At 42.9% G+C, this 21,718-nt stretch overlaps 1 protein-coding gene across 2 annotated transcripts in view; it reads right to left on the reverse strand.

The window, feature by feature from the left end:
• The window catches only part of LOC118287591 (leucine zipper putative tumor suppressor 2 homolog), a 29,904-nt gene that overhangs the window by 4,936 nt on the left and 3,250 nt on the right, over window positions 1–21,718 (reverse strand). The window contains exons 2-3 of one of the 2 annotated variants that reach the window (XM_035612922.2): window positions 10,608–10,721; window positions 26–571 (exon numbers count right to left, since the gene is read on the reverse strand). In XM_035612922.2, coding sequence (XP_035468815.1) covers window positions 26–544 — 519 coding nt within the window. In that variant the 5' untranslated portion in view covers window positions 545–571; window positions 10,608–10,721. Of the gene's footprint in view, window positions 1–25; window positions 572–7,717; window positions 7,875–10,607; window positions 10,722–21,718 lie in introns of those variants that run through there. The other variant, XM_035612924.2, reaches the window with a different exon arrangement.

Genomic DNA, 21,718 nt, shown 5'->3' on the forward strand with positions numbered 1-21,718 from the left:
GATAGCTCAATCTTTTAATTTGTACCTTTTCAAGTTTTCCTGACACAGGGATCAGTTTAGGAGGCGGCCCCCCCATATTCCCGTTCAGCCCCGATCCTTCTCTCGTCTCGTCTGCGTCGCTCCCTGGACTGGCAGCCATTACAAGGTTCTCATTCCAGTCGCCTACGTAGTCCTCACTCAGATACGCGTAGTTCCCGTTCTCCTTCTCCAGGCCCCTGCCGAACGCCGTGGAGCTCTGTTTCTTGAGCGGCGGCGGGATGTTCTGCAGTAAGGGGTCCTGGGGGGACTCGCTGTCCAGGCCTCTCTGTCTGCCCGGTGTGGGTCGGCGGACCCTCGCGCCCATCTCAACGCCAGAGCGCTGGTCCTGGTAGGGGCCGGGGCGGGCGGCTATTAGGCTGCTGACAGAGCCCATAGGATCCAGAGTGGAGGCTGGCGGTGCGTTGACCGGGGGCGAGGGGCCAGAGTGGTGTCGTCGACGGGCTCCTCCACTGAGGCCTGGGTTGTGGGGCTCAGCAGATATGGGCAGAGCCTGAACAAGCGCCATGGTGGCAGCTCAGAGGGTTCACTTGCTCTGAAAGAGAAAAATTAAGATTTAAAAAATCATGTTCACAAAGTTTCTCTCAATAAAATATTAGTCTTGTGGGACACGTCAAAGTCTCAACTCGAACTAACAGGTCTCACAAATTCAAGTTCCAAGTCAACTCTCAAGTCTTGTAATGTCCGGTCATCATAATATAAAGTCTTTGAGTACAGTCTGGTCTTTGAAACTGTCTTCAGACAAGTATCCAAGTCGGGTACAAGTCAAGTGTTTCCTTTGGTAATTGCACTTCAAAATCAAACCCAAGTCAACCCCTAAATATTCTAATACCAAGTCTCAAGTCATGTTCCAGCAACTCTTTGGTCGGGCCTCAAGTCATTCAAGAAAAGTAAAATTCAAAGTTTTTGGAACACGACTCAAGTTGTTTAGGACAGGTGGAAGCCAAGACTTCTGATCAGAAGATAGCCCCAAGTCGAATATTCCTCCTTTTACAAGTTTGAGTTGTGTCTCGAATATTCCTAGAAAAGTACAAGTGTCAGGTCTTGTAATTCCAAGTCTTAAAACAAGTTTCTCAAATTATTTGGGACAATTCCAAGAGAACTTCAAAATCAAAAAAGACAAAAACAAGTCTCAGGTCCCAAATCTTCATCTGCAAACTACTTGTCATCTGCGGGTGTTTCAGGTCTCTGAGAGCCGACCTTTAAAATGACATGGTATTGGAACATGTTCCAGTCGGAGCTGTGTTTTTCCATAGCTGATACCAAGACCTGCAGCTCTCATGTTTACTCACCTTATCTAGGAAACCAACACCGGTTCAAATGGTTTGTTTTGATTCGAGATACCGACAAGGCCGGATCCCAGTCCAGCCTGCGATCGCCACAGGGGGGTGATTTCAAGGAATGTTTTTTATGTCAAGAATTGAAATAGAAATGATTTACAGTAGACTGAAGCATCCAAGTATCCCACAAGACCATAGTGGCCCACACACGGAGAACCAGAACAAGCCATTCATTAAACCCATTCAAGCAGCAGAAACGGGGGCTTGAGGCCTTTGGCTTGTGAGGCATGAGGCGGCAGAAGAAAAGACTCTCTTTTCATTTCAGATGTATAATGGCTTTCGAACATTCTGGTATTTTCCCTGACAGCAACAAAGGCTACTGTCTCCACACATCTGATCAGCCTGAGGAATAAACCCCCAAAGTTCCTAACTGTGGATAATAACCTGAAAGGAAGAAGCACAGAGGAGAGGAGACAGGTTGGACTTGCTGTGATACTTGAGCTGCGGGGGTGTTGACAGTTGCTCAGTAAATCCAACAGTACAAAGAAATATTGGAGTTGTAAATAACAAAGTAGGGGGCATGAGAACTTAGGTTTTCACTCCCTCACTCTCACAGGACTGCTGGACAAATATTGACACTATAACGGGCGCATGCAAACTATGATATCAGCAATTTGTCCCGTGGATGGTGAATAATAGTTGATGTGTGTTGTGTGGAGAACAATGGCCAACAGGACGCATGGTGATGAGGTCATGGTGCAGAGCACAGACTACGAGGATATCCGACTGATGGGTGTGTCCTGATCTGGAGTGTCAGACTTGTCTAACAAGGTGAACAAAGGCTTCATTCACTACGGCGAGAACGCAGTTCTCACAACGTCCGTTGGAATTTTATCAAAATGAACTTTGAAGATAAAAGTATGGATTTTTAAAGGACTGTACAACATGAGCATACATCTGATCAATCATTTCATCCAATGAATTGTAGTAAATGAAGCTAATCGGCTAAAATAATAAGTGACACCATGTGAAGCTATTAGAGGTTCGATCTAGGACTATTTCTTTTGATTCGCCTACTCCGTTAACCCTCTGAACCTCCTTTATTTGACACAGTAGACATGCTGGCCGGACACGTTTCTGGCCTCCGTCAGCCAGGACAGGGCCGTGCCAAGTCAATTTTCAAACCTGCCAAGTTTACTAAGAGCCTACGAGGCTACTACGGCTATTTAACTGTGATTACCGCGCGTTAATTAGCACCGTTAAGCCCTACTTAGACGCTGAGCAGGACAAATCTGGCACTGCAATATGTTGTTATGATTCCTAAAAAAGCTGCGAAACCACAAATAAATTGACACGCGTTGTACTGTGATCTATATTTCTACAGCAGTATTCGATACCTTTACGTTTTTACAGAAAGTCAAACAAATGTTCTGCAGAAAATGATGAACTCAAATCCATTTTCTCCCTCCCCTCGTGGGAGAAGCTGACGTTCTGTCCATCGATTCTCTGAGGTCATCCCAAATGTGCGTCAGCGCGCTGGACGCTCGGATCAATGCGTCGGTGTCCGTGTGAAAGAAAGACGTAGGTTAATGGCAGCAGGAGCAACATGTGTCGTTGGCGAGGCGATGAGCGGAGCCAGGAGGATTAATCTAATGTGATGTCTTTATACACTGACAGAGGCTAATTAGTCCGTGACGATATTTATTACATTAATCCTGCCTGAACGGGAGCGAACGAGATCCGAGTACGCTCACGTCTGGAGTTTGTTACAAACTGCAGCTCAGACAAAAATCCTTACGCTGGTAATAATGTTTCTTTACGGCAACAGACTGGAACCGCAGATTAGCTCCGATCAAACTCTACCGAACATACCGTCTGTGCATGCAACCGTCATGCAACCGTCTGTGGTCAAAACGTATTATTACTGCTGAGGCCTTTAAGGCAAGACTGTTATTTTCATGATCAAATTATCAAGGAGACATCTTTTAAGGTCATGTTTTGTCTGTCCAACAGTCCAACATCCAAAGATATTGAGTTTACTGATTCGTATGATGAAGAAAAACATAAATTTCTCACATCTGAGAATCTAGAAACAACAAATATGATGTTTTTCTTCGCTAAAATTAAAAAAAAAAAGTTTATGAAACTCTCAAAATAGTAAATTTTCAAGCAATGTCATCCTTTAATATTACTAAAGGCATCTATTGCATCCTCTCTTGGTTGATAAATAATAGCTCACATACTTTTATATGAAGAATTTTGTTGGATATTTATTTAATATTCCACCAGGTTAGCATGAATGAAACTAGACATTGCTAGTATTACCGTGGTTGTATGAGGTAAGAGATAACGATATTAACTTTATTGTAGTGATTTTAGAACACAAAATAAGATGTGCATTGAATCCATCTCCATTGTAAATGGAACATGTATTAGTTTTGGACTTTTTTACGAGACATTTCAATACTAATAGTTGTGATGTGCAATTTTTTTTAAATTTTTCAATAGACAAACAATCTGTAATGAAAATAATTATTAGTTGCAGCCCTTGTTAAATTGTCATCAGATTCAATTAAAGGGGTGAATGTTTGAAAGGGGCTTTATACTCAGACACTCGTGATTTAAGTTCTTACACAGAAAGACAAACTTCTGGTTCATGGAGCAACCAACCGAGGTATTTATACGGTGAGTTAGTTAATGTAATTTGCAACTTGCACGTTCTCCGAGAGTCTAAAAGGAATCTCTCTTTTAGATTCAGTGTTTCTGGTCAGGGGTTGGAATCCATCTGTTGCCCCTCTTAACTCTCTCCTGATAAGTGAATAAGCTCTAATCCCCCAGAACTCAAGAGGACTGAAACTATGCAGGGACTCTACTGAGGCAAGCACAAGGAGCTCAAACAGTTCTGTTTTAAGCCCCTCCTCAATATGTGCATGCGGTCCTGGTTTCCCTTTGTTGTCACAGTGACGGGAAACCTCGAACGTTAGAAAGTGGAGGAAGGATAAAGAGGGGAGGTGGTCATGGGAGGCCAGGACCCCTCCTTAGCATCTTAAAGCTCCTTTTAAAACTCCATTAACAACTAGTGACTGGTGGACGGATCCGTGACGAGCATGCAGAGGAGAGCGTGGAGACGATATTTCTACAATATAATAACAAGTGGGAACAGTAATATTTTTTTTTACCAAATTGTTCACTTAACTGTTTGGTCAGAAAAATGTGAAATTCCTTCACATTAAATTGTTTTGGCTGATCAAAAGTGCAAAGATATTCAAATCATAGAAGATGAAGAGCAGCAGCACATGCTCACATTTGATATGTTTGGCATCTTTGCTTGATAAGTGTTTCAAACTTCTTTATTTTCCTCTGTTTTTTTGTATGTTTATTTATTTCTGGTGAAGTGTTGCACAGTTTAACTTTGCTCCCCTGGCAATCAATTATTATTATCATCATCGGCTTAACTGATTAATTAACTAAACTTTTGAGCACCAAAATATTCCGAAAACAACAAATTTACAAAAAAAAACACGACACAGCATGTGGGTTTTACTGTAACCGCCCCATGATGTCTGCAGTGTCAGCTGACTGACTGAGAGCAGAATGTTTTTGTCTTGGAAAAGCCCCTGAAGGTTTTAATGTCTGCTGCAGTCAGTCAGTCAGTCAGTCAGTCAGTCAGTCAGTCGGTCGCTCCTCCAGCTGGAGGAATGTGCAGACACACCACCAGCTAACGAGAGTTTAGTCTAAACATGGGCACAATGAGCAGCGGTCAGTGTGATCATTATGATGTCTCATCGTTCACATGCCTCAGCCTGGGGGAGGATATTTCTCCTGCAGCGTGAAGCATTTTTTGCTTTGTTGCTCCAGTCAACAGTTTTTTTTTTCTTTCAATTAAATCATAATTATATACTACGGAAGCAAATTTGTCTCACCAGACTTTGAAGTTTGAAGTAAAAGGCATTGAACTCCTTCTGCGTAGTTCTTCAGCATAGAAATTAAGCAGGTGAATCTTTTTTGTCTGAATTCAACACATTTAAAAAACTGATTTTCATCTTTTGTTTTTCACTGTTCACAAATTAGTAATGCCAAAAAATTGAAGTTAAAAAATTCAAACCATAGAAATTTGAGTTGCTCAAATTCAATAGGCCAAATTCAAATCCCGCCCCCCCCCCCCCCCCCCCCCCCCCAAAAAATGCAACTTCCAGGACATCATGGATAAGCAATCGATTCTGTGTGAACCAACATCCAGTCACTCAAGTTTTGAATCAGATACATAATTTCACTGCTGGAGCATATGATGCAAACTGTGACACAGCTCCGAATGTGTCTGATAGATTATGCGGTCTTCTTTTGCCAAAAAGTAAAATAACTACCTTCAGAAATAAAAGTTTGAAAAGGAGGATTTATAACTGTAGAATCAAATCTTATCCAAATCCATCACCACCAAAAAAATGGGGCCGGGGGACAAGAAATAAGTCAGTCAGTCAGTCAGTCAGTCAGTCAGTCAGTCAGTCAGTCAGTCAGTCAACGGTGAATTCACACACAGCAGTAAATCACCAGCGGTTTTCGATGACGTTCATTTGGCGGCGCAGGGCAGCGTTTCATCCGACTGCATCTGAGATTGGCAGTTAAAGAAACAAATGGTATCAAAGCCCTTTTTTATGGAGGCCATATTACAAAGGTACAGTATACAAGGCTTACTGGCGCGGCCCTGCAACGCCCCACACAAACCTGCTTTTTACTGAGGGAGCCGGCACTGAATCCTTCTCTGTTAGCACCACGCCATGAACACACATCCACAGCCACTGAGGTGAGAGTCTAAAAATATGAAGTGTAGATTCAGGGGGGGCGACAACAAGAAGTCCGTGTTTGACTGGCCTTCATCTGAGAGCAACACCACCTCTGACTCAGGGGTGATATGAAGCGAGAGAGAGACGTAAAAGACAAAATAAAATGAATTCACTCCTCCACCTCTGTGCCCAGACTTCTGAATCTCTCTTCTTAACACCGCCCTCGTCCCTCCCATCTCTTTATTCCTTCCCCCATCTCTCTCTCTCTCTCTCTCTCTGGAAACTGGAGCATGGAGGGAAAGTGTGACAATGCTATTTTAGTTTTGGAAGACAACCTACCTCTCCGCACCTCGCAGCCCCCGACAAGACATCACGGTCACAGTGTCAACTATTAATGCTCCCGACAACTATTTCACTGGCGATTCAACTATTCATGTTATTATGTGACACAAAACAACGTCCTAAAATTGGTTGATTTGTCCAACAAATGGCCGAAAACTCAAAGAGCCTCACATTTGAATAGCTGGCAACTGAATATTTTGTTTATTTTGGTTTGGTTAATGACCTCAACAAATAATTAGAAATTGCCGGTTTGACTGATTTATTAATCAACTATGTTGTTTCAGCATAAATTCCGAACATTGTGTATCATATTTTGGTGTCATCATTGTTATTCCTGCCTTTTCGAGGACAGAAATTGAAATCCAACTTACTTTCCTGGTTAGATGAAGGCTAAATACATAGACAAAATTGTACTTTTTGATTATAAAGTCCTTGGTATCTATATTATAGACTAAGTGGATTAATAGAAGAGGCGAGCTGTATAGAAATGAAAAGGCATTAGGCGTTTCACACTGCAGGTTTGTTTCAATGATGCATTGAATGGTGCACTGAGCGCTGCCAATGATTGTACTGCACTGAAAGGAGGCAGACACACGAGCACACACACGCATGCATGCACGCACACCCTTTTTTGGATTAACGTCCTGAGATTGTCATTGTTTTTGTTTTATTTCGGTGAATTTCAATGGTAGAAGAATTCAGCTTGTAATTTTTATAAAGGGCTGCAACTAACAGTTATTCTTATTTTTATTTTCAAATAATCTGATAATTTTCTCCGGTAATCAATCAAATGTTTAGTCTATGAAATGTTATAAAATGACACTCAGAGTCTTGCACATCACAGAAACATCATCAATTTGCTTATTTTGGTTGATTAAGACATTAAATATTAATAAATAACGTCATACTCAGAATTAAGATCAGTCAGATAACGTAGACAGGTTTTTGTCTTAATCACATTATGACGTCATGTCGAAGTTTTTCGCAGCATCTTGCGGCATCGACGTGTACGGCAGTTACCAAGTGCTTGACGTCACGATCGCACTTTGCTCTGTAACATGTTAGCTGGAATATCAATGAAATATTCTAATTGATATTCGTGGAAACATCGTAATAGAAATAATCATTCAGAACAGAGTCGATAGACGGATTATTGGTTTCCATGTGTCTATGAAAACAGAAACTGATATCACCCAACATGCCTGTCACCTTGACTACCACTGTAACAAAGTCAACTTCCCTTTTCTCCAACGTCCCCTTTACCTGCGAGCTTCTTACCCCAGTTTGCTCCCTGCATCGCTGCCCCGCTGCCCCGACCAGCTCCTCCGTATCATCCGGCGTCTCAGGTCTAACTCCGCTCCAACACTCACTGTGTTCCTGTTCTCCTGGCTCCGTTTCTGACCAAACCCTCCTGAGGAAAACTTCTCTAACCCAAGAAGAAGAAAAAAAGAAAAGCCAAATGCCGCCAATGAATGGGCGCACAGCCCCCTCCCCTTCCTCTCTTGTATCCCCTCCTTTCTCCCCCCTCCTCTCGGTTCAGCCTCTCTGTGACAGATACACCTCCTCTCTCCCTGCTCCACTCCTCCTCTGCCATTTCCTTTGACCAAAGAAACTACACTCTGTGAGCTCCTCTCCGCAGCCTTTGTCAGGCTGTAAAAAAAAAAAGAAGAGAGAGGAGACAGACACTGAAAGGCAGGAGAAAGGCGAGCTGTCAGTCAAAGACTAATTTGCTCTCCCGGCCCATTTCGAGCAGAAAGGAGACTAGAAACAAAGTGGAGGATATCATCTCACTTTAAAAAAGTTTACTTTACCTAAAGGAGAAACAGGTGAGAACTTATATTGGAGTTAAAGGATGTAAAGACTAAAGTAAGAGCACAAAAAACAGCATCTTCTTAATCGTACACAGAAGCTCAAATTAGGGAAACAAACAGACAACGAAAACAATAAACTGAAAGACGCCAAAACACGAGAGATTTAATCTGTGGGTTCATCGCTCAATGTGTGGTCATTTGATCCATTGTTAAAAGAAAAAATATTGATTAACGCGGCAGAGACCAACTGTCCCGAGTATGAGTTTATTCTCCTGTGGCAGCGTTCAGCCCTCAGCCTGTAAATCAACAGTCTGGCCACAAGAAGACAGAAACAAGAGGATGAGATGGAGCCGGAGGTTTAGCTCGGCTGCTCAGATGAAGACGGGGGTAAAGTGGGGTACGAGAAGTAGGCTATGCCACCGCCTCTCTCACACACACACACACACACACACACACACACACACACACACACACACACACACACACACACACACACACACACACACACACACACACACACACACACACACACACACACACACACACACACACACACACACACACACACACAGATCTGTCTCACTCCGTCTTCTCTCTTTAGACTCCCTCTCCTTCCTGCTCCTGTAACTGGGTCACACTGGAAGTTTGTCCTTCAGCTACAGGGCCGGGGAAGGAGTTCAAGGTCATTCTTGGTCACGTCTTGATGGGAGGTCTGGAGACCGCTGAATGTGCCGCCACGAGTGCCGTGAAGCCAAAGCAACAGAAACTCCTCTCAGTTCAAGACTGGACGACGGACGCCATCAATCAGCCGCCACCGAGGCCACCAGCGGTGGGATGAAGAGGCCGGCCGCAAATCAACTCTGTGAATGCCGCCATTAGCGCCACTTCTTTATAGACAAGGGGGAACATGAGTCAGCCCCTTTGGATGATTTACAAGCACAAGCAACAAGGAAGAATCAGGGAATCAGCAGGTCTTGAAAACAATTGAATTCAAGTCTCTTAAGAAAGAAGAAAAAAGACCTTAGAAGTTCGAAGACCGTCAGATCAGATTTCAGCTAAAACTGAAATTGATTATCATTAGGATTAATGTGTAATTGACAATAAATTCAAACTGCATTTAATAGAAAAATAAATAAGTGAGCTTTATTGTTCCAGTTTTATCATAATTCTTTGTATCCGTGAGTTGTTTTCTCTTTGGATAATAAACTTTTGATTTAATATATAACCCTGACAGAAAGCGGCGACCCAGCGGCTTCCTCCTCCTCCTCCTCCGACGGCCAAGGAAAAAACCATGAGGGAAATTAAAGTAACACATAATAATTCCAGTGTGGCTCCGCAGTAATGTTGGCTATGATCTGCCTGGTTGGTGGTTTCTGGTTTATGCTCTTCAGTCATATATTTAAAAAAGGGTTATTATTATCCTACATTTATGCACCAAACGTTTAGCTGCGGTCTAGATAATCTGTATCTATGGCGGACGCCCTGCAGGTGGTCATCCATCACTGCTGCCTCTTCCACTGTCGGTCAACCCGCTTCCTTCTGTATTTTCATAACAATGGCTATTTCGCCCCGGGACCAGGGAGGGGACAGAGAAGCAGGGCCATCCTTCTTTCGGGCGTCCACATGCTGCCTCTCGTGTTGGGGACATCACTCCCGCTGGACACTGCAGCTAAATCTGGCCTCGACCAGCCGGGGCCCTTTGAACAGCTTTACTTTCTGAAAGAATCCACCGAGGCACAAAGCAATCTACGGACACCTCTGCAAATAAGACTCGGCGCTCGGCAGGCGGGTGGTTCATTAGTTTTAGACACGAATGAGGCAGGAGGAGAGACCTTTGTAGATTAAAATAAGCACACCTACAAGTCCCCTTCATAAATCCACAGCAATGGGCTGTTGGCAGGGACCCGATTTAGCCGCACTCTTGATTTATGGTATAATGTGCCAAAGAGATTAGGTTTACGCCTCCAACTCGGGGAATTACAGCAAAACCCAATCCATGATTAAGATCTGTCGCTAACCGCCGCGCAGCAGCAATGTGCTCACGTCCACACATCACGGGACACACACTGGTGTGTGTGTGTGTGTGTGTGTGTGGCATGTTACAGCCACTTCTTTATAATAACAATTAAGTCTAAACCAGAAATGGCTCTGGAGGAGAAAAAGAAAGAAAAAAGTTTGGTCTCAACTGGAGGCAGCAAAAATTCCTGCTTTGATCCAAATTTTGTTTAACAGAAAATCAAACTTCAAGGCTGCGAGAGAAAGGACAAAAAAGATGGTAGGTCTGGTTTTACACATCAGGGGAAAACAGCGAAACAGTTTGTCACTCGTTCAAATTTAAACCACAAGGCTCCACGTACCTGTCAATGACACCCTGTCTTTATCTTCTGGAGGCTTTAGAAGAGCACAGAGTACCGGCATCCCAGGAACTCGCACCGATCGTCATTCGGTCCTCGTCTCCCTGTTCTCCCAGACTGGAGGAGACACGAAGCACAGAAATAAAATGAAGATGAATGCATCATGTTGTTGAATCGGCCGAGGAGACACAGCGAGACCGTAGAGAGCTGGAAAACCTGAAATGTGACAAGTGTGTTTATCGAAGCCGGCGGAGAACAGAGGAAAATCTGAGTCATGATGGCAAAAACGTGGTTTGAGACCGAGGGGATTTTCCATGTCAACAAGAGTGAAGAGCGGACTGAGCAACAAATTCATAAAAAGACTGTTGTTTTATAAACTGGGTAAAATAGAAAAGTCACCGCGAAAACTTTGGTTTGTGAATCACCGACACGTTTTTATTATATGAGATTTAAACAAATAAAGTGACTGAGTGAAAAAAAGAAGACCTGTTTTATAGCAGAGGAAGAAAAATGTTGGATTCCAGATCAACTTGACGTGAACAAAGACAAGAAGGCGAGAAAGCAAACTGCCCCCATCTGGAAAGAAGTACAGTCCATCTGCAGTTCATTAAACTGGCGTATCTGAGGTAAAGTAATATTCATGTTTTGGCGTCGGAGAGCATGAGAACAGACCAGACAGACATTAGTTCAGTTCTGATCGCTCACAGTCCTGCTGCTGCAGCGAGAACATCACAATTACAAAAACAATCCGTCTGATTATATTTGACACTCGTGTTTACAGCAAACACCGTCCTGTCAGGTTAAATGCTTCCTCGAAAACCTTCTCCTGCGCTGCAGGTTTCAGGCTCCTCTTTCCAAAGCCAGTTTCCGAGAGTGATATTCGCTCCACCTCATGTTTATGTATAATTTCATTTCATTTAATATCTGCAGAACAAAAGCACGGAAAAGTTGTGCCTTTAGACGCAGTATGTCAGAGACTATTGGACAGGTACAATGTTACAGGGCTGCATCTTTAACGGTCAATTCTACCATCAAACATTATAAATTATATGAAACACAAAAAAAGAGAAAAAAAGATTGCACGTCTCCATTTTGCACACTTTCATATATTTTTACATATTTAATTTTGTCGTACAGTTTTTCGTTACTTCTCTTCTCCTTGAACTTGAACAGTACTTAGTTGTAATTTGTTTTGTTATGCACCAAAACCAATTCCTTGCATGTGAAAACCTACTTGGCAATAAACAGGATACTGATTCTGATTTAAAAATGAATTCTACAGATTGATATAAACTTTAGGACATATGGTGCAGCCATGAAGAAAGTGGCGTGAAAGGGGGTTTTGAGAATCAATAAACTTCATGAAACTGTGGAAAACACAAACACAAGACTTGGGATGCACCGGTACCGATATCGGGTATCGGGTCCGATGCTGTGCTCATGTACATAAAACTACTCCGATACTACAACACCAGATACCACTACGGCAACATAGCGTCCTCTAGACATTTGAGAAGGTCGGCACATGAAAACTGTGAGTCCACAAATTCCAAAAGTATATTTCTTCTTTTCAAGAAGGGGCAAGTACAATATTGGTACTCTGTATCAGCAAGTAACCAAATGTAGATACTTGTACTTGTACGTTGGTCTGAAAATCAGTGGCATCGGTGCAGCCATACATGAGACTGTACTGTGTTGTGGTTAAACATACCCTCAACGTGCATCCTGTTTAATCAGCAGGATCAGGGATGTTTGCCGAACTCAACGTTTCCCAACCGCCCCGCAGGGGAAACAGCGACTGTACAAGGCTTTACTTTAATAAAGCCGAGCAAAACCCCCGAGCTCCTCCATCTGTGCCCCTGACACGCTGAATTAGTGCGCTACAGACGGATGGAAGCGGGGAGGAGCGACACTGTGGCTTCCCACATGTAACGTAGCTCCATCCAGACCGAGACTGAGGCTGCGGACTGTATGTGCCGTGATAAGAGCCGAGGCCAGAGCGTAAACTTTGAGCCCTGTAAAGTCATTGAATAGACGTTTGTTTTAAAGGCTTGACAAGTTGACCTACAGGTGTTTACTTAAGAGGGTCGCTCCTCCAACCAGCTACTCCACATTTATAAAAAAGGGGGATAATCCTCATTGAAGAAGACCAAGCAGCAGCGGAGCGAGAGATCCAGAAAGATGAGCATGTTGCACGGGAAGAGTGTGATTTCCACTTCATCACATCAGTCACCTCCTGAATGGGGCCAAGACGTGAACTGACCCGCGATCAATAAGGTGGAGGAGTAAAGACGAGGATTTTTTTCCTCATCGCCGTCACCATGTGAAGCCTTTTTAATAAATGGATCTATGCAACTTAATCCTTTACCAGGATGAGATGGACGTGAATTGCTTCAAGCGTCTTTACAAGTTGTTGTTTGTTCTATATTAATACCTGAATTTCCCCCACATTGGGATCAATAAAGGATTATCTAAATTTTGTCTTTCAAATCAGTAAATTACTTGTGACAAGTCCGAGGAGAAGAGATGCAAAGACCCGAGTCCTCAGATTGTGTTTGTGCATCAATCTACAGTGTGGGTGTTTACAGAGGAAATTTTAAAAAACAATCTGACACTGGTGATAGACAGATGACAGAAAGGAGAACAGTGATTACGGTTTAATCTGTGGGAGGGCAACAATCTCCCACTAAAAAAGGAGGGAAAAATGCAAATCTCAGTATTTGAGAAGGGAAAGCACGATTTAGGCCGGTTTGGACGAAATAAGCAAACAGACAAAATAATCTAAGTCCAACTTTTTGACATCTTTAAAAGATATGAAAAGCCAATAATACATGAAATATTACAGGGATTTTTACAGGTACACGATTGTGGACAATCTGAGGTTTTTCAAAACAAAGGGGGGGGGGAGAAGAAAGAAAAAGATTAAGCTTCTGAAATTTAAGATTTGATAATAAGTTGACTTCTGATAACTTTTGAAAGTTGCTTGTTTCCTGAGATGTGGACTACGTTCAACATAATCAATAAGATTTTGTATTCCCTTCATTGCCCATGTCCTGTTTTCAGGTGCATCACTTATGCTCGGCTCTTTACTTATTAATCGATTGATTGCCTTTATATATGATTTTTTAATGTAGTGGCTAGACGGGTTTCCAGATCCCCACTAATGTCCTTCTGAAATATGTATCAGTTTGTGTGTTAGTGTTTCTACCGGACGAACAAATCTAACTCTCACATCTATTTCTCCTTTTACCTACAATTAGATTTTCTCGGGCCACTTGGGCCAATTCGGGAATTATATATTTTTTCAGCTGACATCTGCTCGTCTACGTTCATCGCCCACTAGTCACTTACTTTGTCTGTCTGATGATTGGTACTGCGAAAAGAACATTACATTCGTTGACAGTGTGTTTGGTTATACATGTTCCATATCATGCAGTAAGTTTACAGCCGCTCTGTGGTCGGCGGGACATTACATTACATTAAACAGGATGGGGCGCTGGAAATAAATGCTAGATACCTATTGGGAAGGACAAGTGTAATAGAGGAGAAGTAATGAGGATAAATGAGGTTCTGTATTTGCCAGGATTTCAGGCACGCACACAAAAGCATGTGAACAGACAGTTAAGGAAGAGGGAGGCGGCTCGCTTCTTCCCTATCCAAACACCGACACCCCACAGCACTTTAGGTTTATTATTCTAATCATCAGCCGTGTGCCGAAGGTTTCAGGCAACTTCACAGACGCAATAAGACGGAGAGTGGGAGCAACACTCCCAGAACAAAGGCCATTCTGAGCAGAGGGAAGTGGTGAAGCGTAGAGGGAGATCATACAAACTAACATGTTGTCATTATACTGTACTCGGGATGACTGAAAACATGCAAATTTATTTTCACTTGACAGCTGCTCGCTGTGTGCGTTGTCGTCAACAACACAAACTGCGTGTTCGAGAAGATAGGAAATTTCGTGTTGACAAATTCTGATATAATCCAGCTGTTTATTTAAAGCAAGAGGATGAGATCGTCAGAGAGCGGGAAGAGAATCCGTTGGGAGAACCGGCATGTCTGCCTTGTTTGGACAGCGAGAAGATGACACACATGGAAAGCATCACATTCCCTTTTTAAACGGCTTAAAAAATCTCTGCATTTTATCAAGACGTCCTCGTTAACGGCTCGTCCGGGCCAAACCTCAAATATCCTCCTACGTTTCAGAAGCCCACTGAGAAAAACATCGTCCATTTCCACTGTCATGAGTTAGTGAGTGTTTGAGGAAGATGAGGGAAACGAGTAAGACGAGGACTCCAAGTGAAGAGGTGTTTGGATACGACGCTTAAGGGATACGGGGCTATTAGGGCTGGCCGACAGATTGGAAATCATTGATTGTATGCAAGAAGAAAACTCATGTTCAAAGCAATGACTTGGGTTTCGTTGTTAAACTCATACAACTCTTCATATGTGTAAAAGAAAAGGTCTCCCATCAATTTTTAGGAATTTGTGCTTGAAATATGACTATAATGACCGATTGCGATTCTGATTATCAGAATAGCTGCAGATATATTTTCTGTCTAATGACGAATTATATAAAATGGTCTTAAACGTTTTGAAACGATAACAATCAAATGAATCGGAATCATACTGGTAAGGAAACGAGATAACAATAATGAGGTTACCTGCAAACTAATGCCGCCATAACACACACGCACTATATTACTGGAGAAGACATTTAGTCCTATGTAAGATCATGTAAATATGAATTAAAGTACATTTCCTTGGTTTTACTCATTTATGGCGACAGAACACAGGCCGGCCTGTGTTCCGTTCCGCGTGGATGCCTGGTTGAGCAGCACATTGTTTGACCACCTCAAATCTCCTGCCCTCCCGCTGCGCCGGCAGAACCGAGGGCTCCTCCACGCTCATTACTTACATCCACTTCCCCTCCGCCTGCGTAAGCCCTTATGCAACGCTGTGACGCGGCCACTGTCCGACCGCGCATCCCACCACCCACGTAGCTTTTTGTTGCAACCTGACGTAGGAGTTGGGAGTGTGGCCTGACTGAGCTCCTTTGGGCGCTACACCTGCAACCATTGGACGGTAAAGCTGTATCCGCTGCTTTATAGTCAATTTGACTCTAAATCAACCATAATTTACAAAATGAACATCATGCTGAATTGTAGAAGACTTGAAACTAGAGATTGAACCATAAACTCCTCAGGAAAATGTTTATAGGCGTAATAAATCAAGTGAGAAATAGAGTCACTTTCTCATAGACTTCTATAGAAACAAACGGGGGAGTCGCCCTCTGCTGGTGGTTCAAGAGAATACAGGCTTCAGGCACTTAGACCGCATTGGCTTCATTTTCCGGACCTGGTGACTACGTCCATTTTTATATACAGTCTATGTGTTCTTTTGTGTGTTTAGGGGTTAGGGTTTGTGTGTCGTCCATCTCGAGGCCTCTCTCAGCAGCAGGAGAATAATCAGGCCAGAAATCACACAGTGCAGAGGGAGAAGAAATTCAAACGAGAGGAGGTCGCCCCACTTACACAAGTCCAGCTACACACTGCGAGTCGAACCGCAAGAGAACTCAAAGACGAAAAGGAGAAAGGATGGAGACGCAGAATTGTTAAAGCAAGATTTTAAGAATTGATTAGGCATCATTTTACTTTTCCCAGACAGCCTAGACAAACCCAGATGTAAATCTTGGCTCTAAACTTCATAAAAGGAAAAAGGTGAAATATTATTTTATATTACTCGTGTCAGCCATGATAGATGTATACTAAAAGTAATGACTTGAGATTTAAAGAACCCTGCAAAGTTCCTAACGCTGTAGTGGTTAGTTGATTAATCGCTTTGTAGAATGAAGGAAAATCAGTTGGCAGCAGTTTTGATTATCAATTAATCTTTCGAGTGATTTTTCATGAAAACCTTTTTGTTGCTTCCGGCTTCTCAGATGTGAGATTTCACTACTTTTCTTGATCGTACTTTACAGTAAATTTAACTGCGTTTCAGGTGCGTTATTATGGACGGAGATCACTTCTGATATGAAGCCGTATGAGGTTTTTTTCTTTGTTGGTGATTGATTGACTTGATAAACAACACTCCCTCTTAAACTGCTGATCCGTTTGTCTGTTTTCAGTCTCTGTGTTTTCCCGCGTTTCCCTAAATTGTGGGCTACACCGCAGTCGGGGAGTGCGAAGTGGAGCAGGAACAGCCGGCCGTTGACACAGCTGAAGAGTAAGTGAGTGGGGAAAAATGAGTGGCGCTGAGAGAGGAGAAGAGAGTGTGAGATCAACAAGGTAATGGATGGAGAGACGTGGGAGTACAGAGAGGCTCCAGGTCTGAACTGAGTATCAGCACATGTGGGCCTCCCTGCAGCAGCTGTGGATGTCATGATCACACCGACTATACCGCCGCCAATCACAGCTGCTCATGTTGATTATCATCCAGCTTCTTTTTTTCAGCGAGCCAGTAATCCTCCGCGAGTGACAACAGATGACGCAACGCAAATATTCTCCTGACATGACTTCATTTTGAGTGTGGGAACAAGGCCAAACAGCAAAACTGTGCCCACGTCCTCCGACTGACTGACGTCGAAAAAATCCACGTAATCAGACCATTTACACAGCAGCTCTGCGTCCAATCAGAAGCATGTTTCACCAATCAAAAATATGAACAGGATTAAGAGCCTACAGCGACGCAGTTAGTGGTGCTTTTAGCTAAACGTTGATATTAGTTTTATTCTAGCAGGTATAATATTTTAACTTGTTCAGTTTGTCACAGAATGTATCAGCCAATATTAGCGTATTGCAAATATCATCAGTATGTGTGCAGTAGTAATGTGTATAGAATATTGGACGATAAGTACAAACGTGGCAAGCTAGATTCAAGGTCATTCAGAAATTGTGTCATCTTTACATAGTTTGTCCACTACAATTAGGGAGGTGAAAGATGTCGCCGTGTTCTGCACCTAAAAATTAGGACAAAGACACACAAAAAAAAAAATCACATGAGGTTTCAACCACAGAACTAAGTGGGATAACCTGCGAGTCCTGAGCCATTCCCAGGCTCAGGGACCTGCGGTCTCTGAAACCTCGGCCCCTGCCGCTCGCTGCCCTCCGACAGCTGTGGAGTCCAGCTGTGGGCAGAACTCAGAGCCGGCTAAAAGAAAACCAAACCAAACCAAACCGATCCTGGGGAGGAGATCAGGTCACATGCCCTGTGGAGAATCTGGATTAGAGCCGGGATATTATTTCAATGCGATATTATGATATGTGACTAAATAGATGTCTTAGTTATCAGAATGCTATGACCTGTAAATAGATTCAAATATAAACACTGTGGACTGGTCACTATTTTTTAGCAACTATTCTTTGGTAATAAATTTTCCCTTTTTTCCAATGTGAGGATTTGCTGCTTTTCTATTTTAAGATGAAAACTATTTTATTTCAGCTTAGTATCTGACATTTTTATAGACACTACGATTAATCGCCTTGTCAAGAAATTAAATCAACAGGAAACCAGGTCGAAAAGAAAACTGCTGGACAATGTAAACATATGTGAAAACAATGCAGGTTTCAAAATATCTAAAATAACTTATAAGGACCAAAAATGTATTTATGTATAATTCTTGGGTCATGGGACTACACACCGTGTGTGTTTTGATGAGAAAATTGTAATGTTTTTCCTTTGTGGCGTTAAAAGCTGGGTTACACTAATTTCTGAAATCAGCATCACGATTGAAAACAAATATCCAATTCAGTATTTTTCAACTCAACCATATCAATAACCTAAAGTGTATATATACCACCTTTCTGAGTGTGTTTAGAAAGAAACAAAAGAACTGAAACTGATTAAACAACAACAAAAACTATAGATATGTATTATGAAGATGTAGCATGTAAAACATATCCAGAATAAATGATTAGATTTGCGTTCTGGAGGTTGTTATTTGCAGACCCGTGTAGAACAGCATCGCTGGAGCGAAGGTGGGATTTGTTTTTGCTGCGACCGACAATTTCATCAGATCGTATCTGAACGACCCGGTCGCTCTCGCGTATCCACACATGCAGCTTCAGAGGAACACCGGGAAGCTAAATCAAAATCCATCGCTCTCCGGAGGAGGAAAAAGGAGGAGCGGCGGCGGTCGAAGCCAACTGTGCTCACTTTTGTTTTGTCAACATGCCGTGTTGTGTGGATTCAGCACATTGCCTGAGTCCGTTTTGTTGTGTTTTTGTGACATTACAGTAGATCCTTAACAACCAGCAGTCTGACATTACAGTAGATCCTCAACAACCAGCGGTCTGACATTACAGTAGATCCTTAACAACCAGCGGTCTGACATTACAGTAGATCCTTAACAACCAGCAGTCTGACATTACAGTAGATCCTTAACAACCAGCAGTCTGACATTACAGTAGATCCTTAACAACCAGCAGTCTGACATTACAGTAGATCCTTAACAACCAGCAGTCTGACATTACAGTAGATCCTTAACAACCAGCAGTCTGACATTACAGTAGATCCTTAACAACCAGCAGTCTGACATTACAGTAGATCCTTAACAACCAGCAGTCTGACATTACAGTAGATCCTTAACAACCAGCAGTCTGACTTTACAGTAGATCCTTAACAACCAGCAGTCTGACATTACAGTAGATCCTTAACAACCAGCAGTCTGACATTACAGTAGATTCTTAACAACCAGCAGTCTGACATTACAGTAGATTCTTAACAACCAGCAGTCTGACATTACAGTAGATCCTTAACAACCAGCAGTCTGACATTACAGTAGATCCTTAACAACCAGCAGTCTGACATTACAGTAGATCCTTAACAACCAGCAGTCTGACTTTACAGTAGATCCTTAACAACCAGCAGTCTGACATTACAGTAGATCCTTAACAACCAGCAGTCTGACTTTACAGTAGATCCTTAACAACCAGCAGTCTGACATTACAGTAGATTCTTAACAACCAGCAGTCTGACATTACAGTAGATCCTTAACAACCAGCGGTCTGACATTACAGTAGATTCTTAACAACCAGCAGTCTGACATTACAGTAGATCCTTAACAACCAGCAGTCTGACATTACAGTAGATTCTTAACAACCAGCAGTCTGACTTTACAGTAGATCCTTAACAACCAGCAGTCTGACATTACAGTAGATCCTTAACAACCAGCAGTCTGACTTTACAGTAGATCCTTAACAACCAGCAGTCTGACATTACAGTAGATCCTTAACAACCAGCGGTCTGACATTAAAGTAGATCCTTAACAACCAGCAGTCTGACATTACAGTAGATTCTTAACAACCAGCAGTCTGACATTACAGTAGATCCTTAACAACCAGCAGTCTGACTTTACAGTAGATCCTTAACAACCAGCAGTCTGACATTACAGTAGATCCTTAACAACCAGCAGTCTGACTTTACAGTAGATCCTTAACAACCAGCAGTCTGACATTACAGTAGATTCTTAACAACCAGCAGTCTGACATTACAGTAGATCCTTAACAACCAGCGGTCTGACATTACAGTAGATTCTTAACAACCAGCAGTCTGACATTACAGTAGATCCTTAACAACCAGCAGTCTGACATTACAGTAGATTCTTAACAACCAGCAGTCTGACTTTACAGTAGATCCTTAACAACCAGCAGTCTGACATTACAGTAGATCCTTAACAACCAGCAGTCTGACTTTACAGTAGATCCTTAACAACCAGCAGTCTGACATTACAGTAGATCCTTAACAACCAGCGGTTTGACATTAAAGTAGATCCTTAACAACCAGCAGTCTGACATTACAGTAGATTCTTAACAACCAGCAGTCTGACATTACAGTAGATTCTTAACAACCAGCAGTCTGACATTACAGTAGATCCTCAACAACCAGCAGTCTGCCAGCGACGACGTGAAAACCCCACGTACGGATAATAATCCACTTAGGGCAAGTATAAGTCTTTAACTCGAGATGTTTTCCTTCTTTTGTGACAGGGACTAAACAGACACAAGCCTGTGGCCTTATTTTGGGTCACGGCTCATTGTTGGAAAACCACGTAACTCACACAATCATCGTCTCAGACCGTTTTAAACTCGCCGGTGGTGGGAAAAACTGTGCGACGACCATAATTACAGCGGCAGGGGAGTAAACTCAACGACAATGGGACACGGCGTGAACAAAGAAAGCCACAAAACCCCCAGATCAGCACTTCACTTGAACACGACCAGCCCGCAGGACAACTGAAACGCGGCCCTTATGTTTGCCTGACAGCTGAACGCCCCCCCCCCCCGCTGTGTTCCCACTGTTGTCTTGTCTTCTGAAGATTCCCTCTTCGGGAATTGACCTTCAGTTTTAAACAGCTCAAGGGCAAAAATTCACCGAGAGCAAACGCACCATTCATCCAGCCACACGAGAAACCAACAGGAAGATAAATAACATGAGCGTATGTACACACTCGTGTGTACTTTTCTACTTTCCGTATTTCTCCCACCGCTCAGGGGCCATTTTAACTGCCAGCACATACTCCACCTCGAGGCCGTCCACGTCTCCCGGACCTGCCTCTTCACTACGTCTTGACATTCTGACAGCATGTGGTAATTATCACATGGAGGTGAGACGACTGCTGCTGCATCAGGGAATCTTTCCACCATGATGGTTTTAATCCTCAAAGGCCCGGAGGAGCATTTACATGACAACAATGACAGAGAGGCCACGTTGTTGACAAAAGGCAGTGAGGAAACTAGAATGAATGCAACTGAGCTGTCAGTTTGTTAGGTACACCTAGCTCAAACTAGGGAAGTCTAACAGTGTGTTCACAACGAACGTGACGCGGATTCGTGCGATGAGATTACTTTCAAAGTCAACGCAAAGACGCGCGAGTAGCAAATTTCGCGAAGTTAAAATTTTTGAAATCGAGCAAATATATGCGTGACGCGTTGTCGCGAGAGCCAATTAGCGTCGAGATCCTCCCGGCGTCACTGTCGTCCAACGTCCTGACGCTGTACCCGAACGGAGGATTAAATTATTGTTGCTGTATGTGGGCATGCCGAGCTTATTTTGCTTTTTGTATCGTTGCCGGGCGAAGAAGGACACGGCAGAAAGTTGGACGCTAGCTTTAGAAC

Source organism: Scophthalmus maximus, chromosome 16, assembly GCF_022379125.1.
Source record: "Scophthalmus maximus strain ysfricsl-2021 chromosome 16, ASM2237912v1, whole genome shotgun sequence".
Classification (NCBI taxonomy): Eukaryota; Metazoa; Chordata; class Actinopteri; order Pleuronectiformes; family Scophthalmidae; genus Scophthalmus; species Scophthalmus maximus.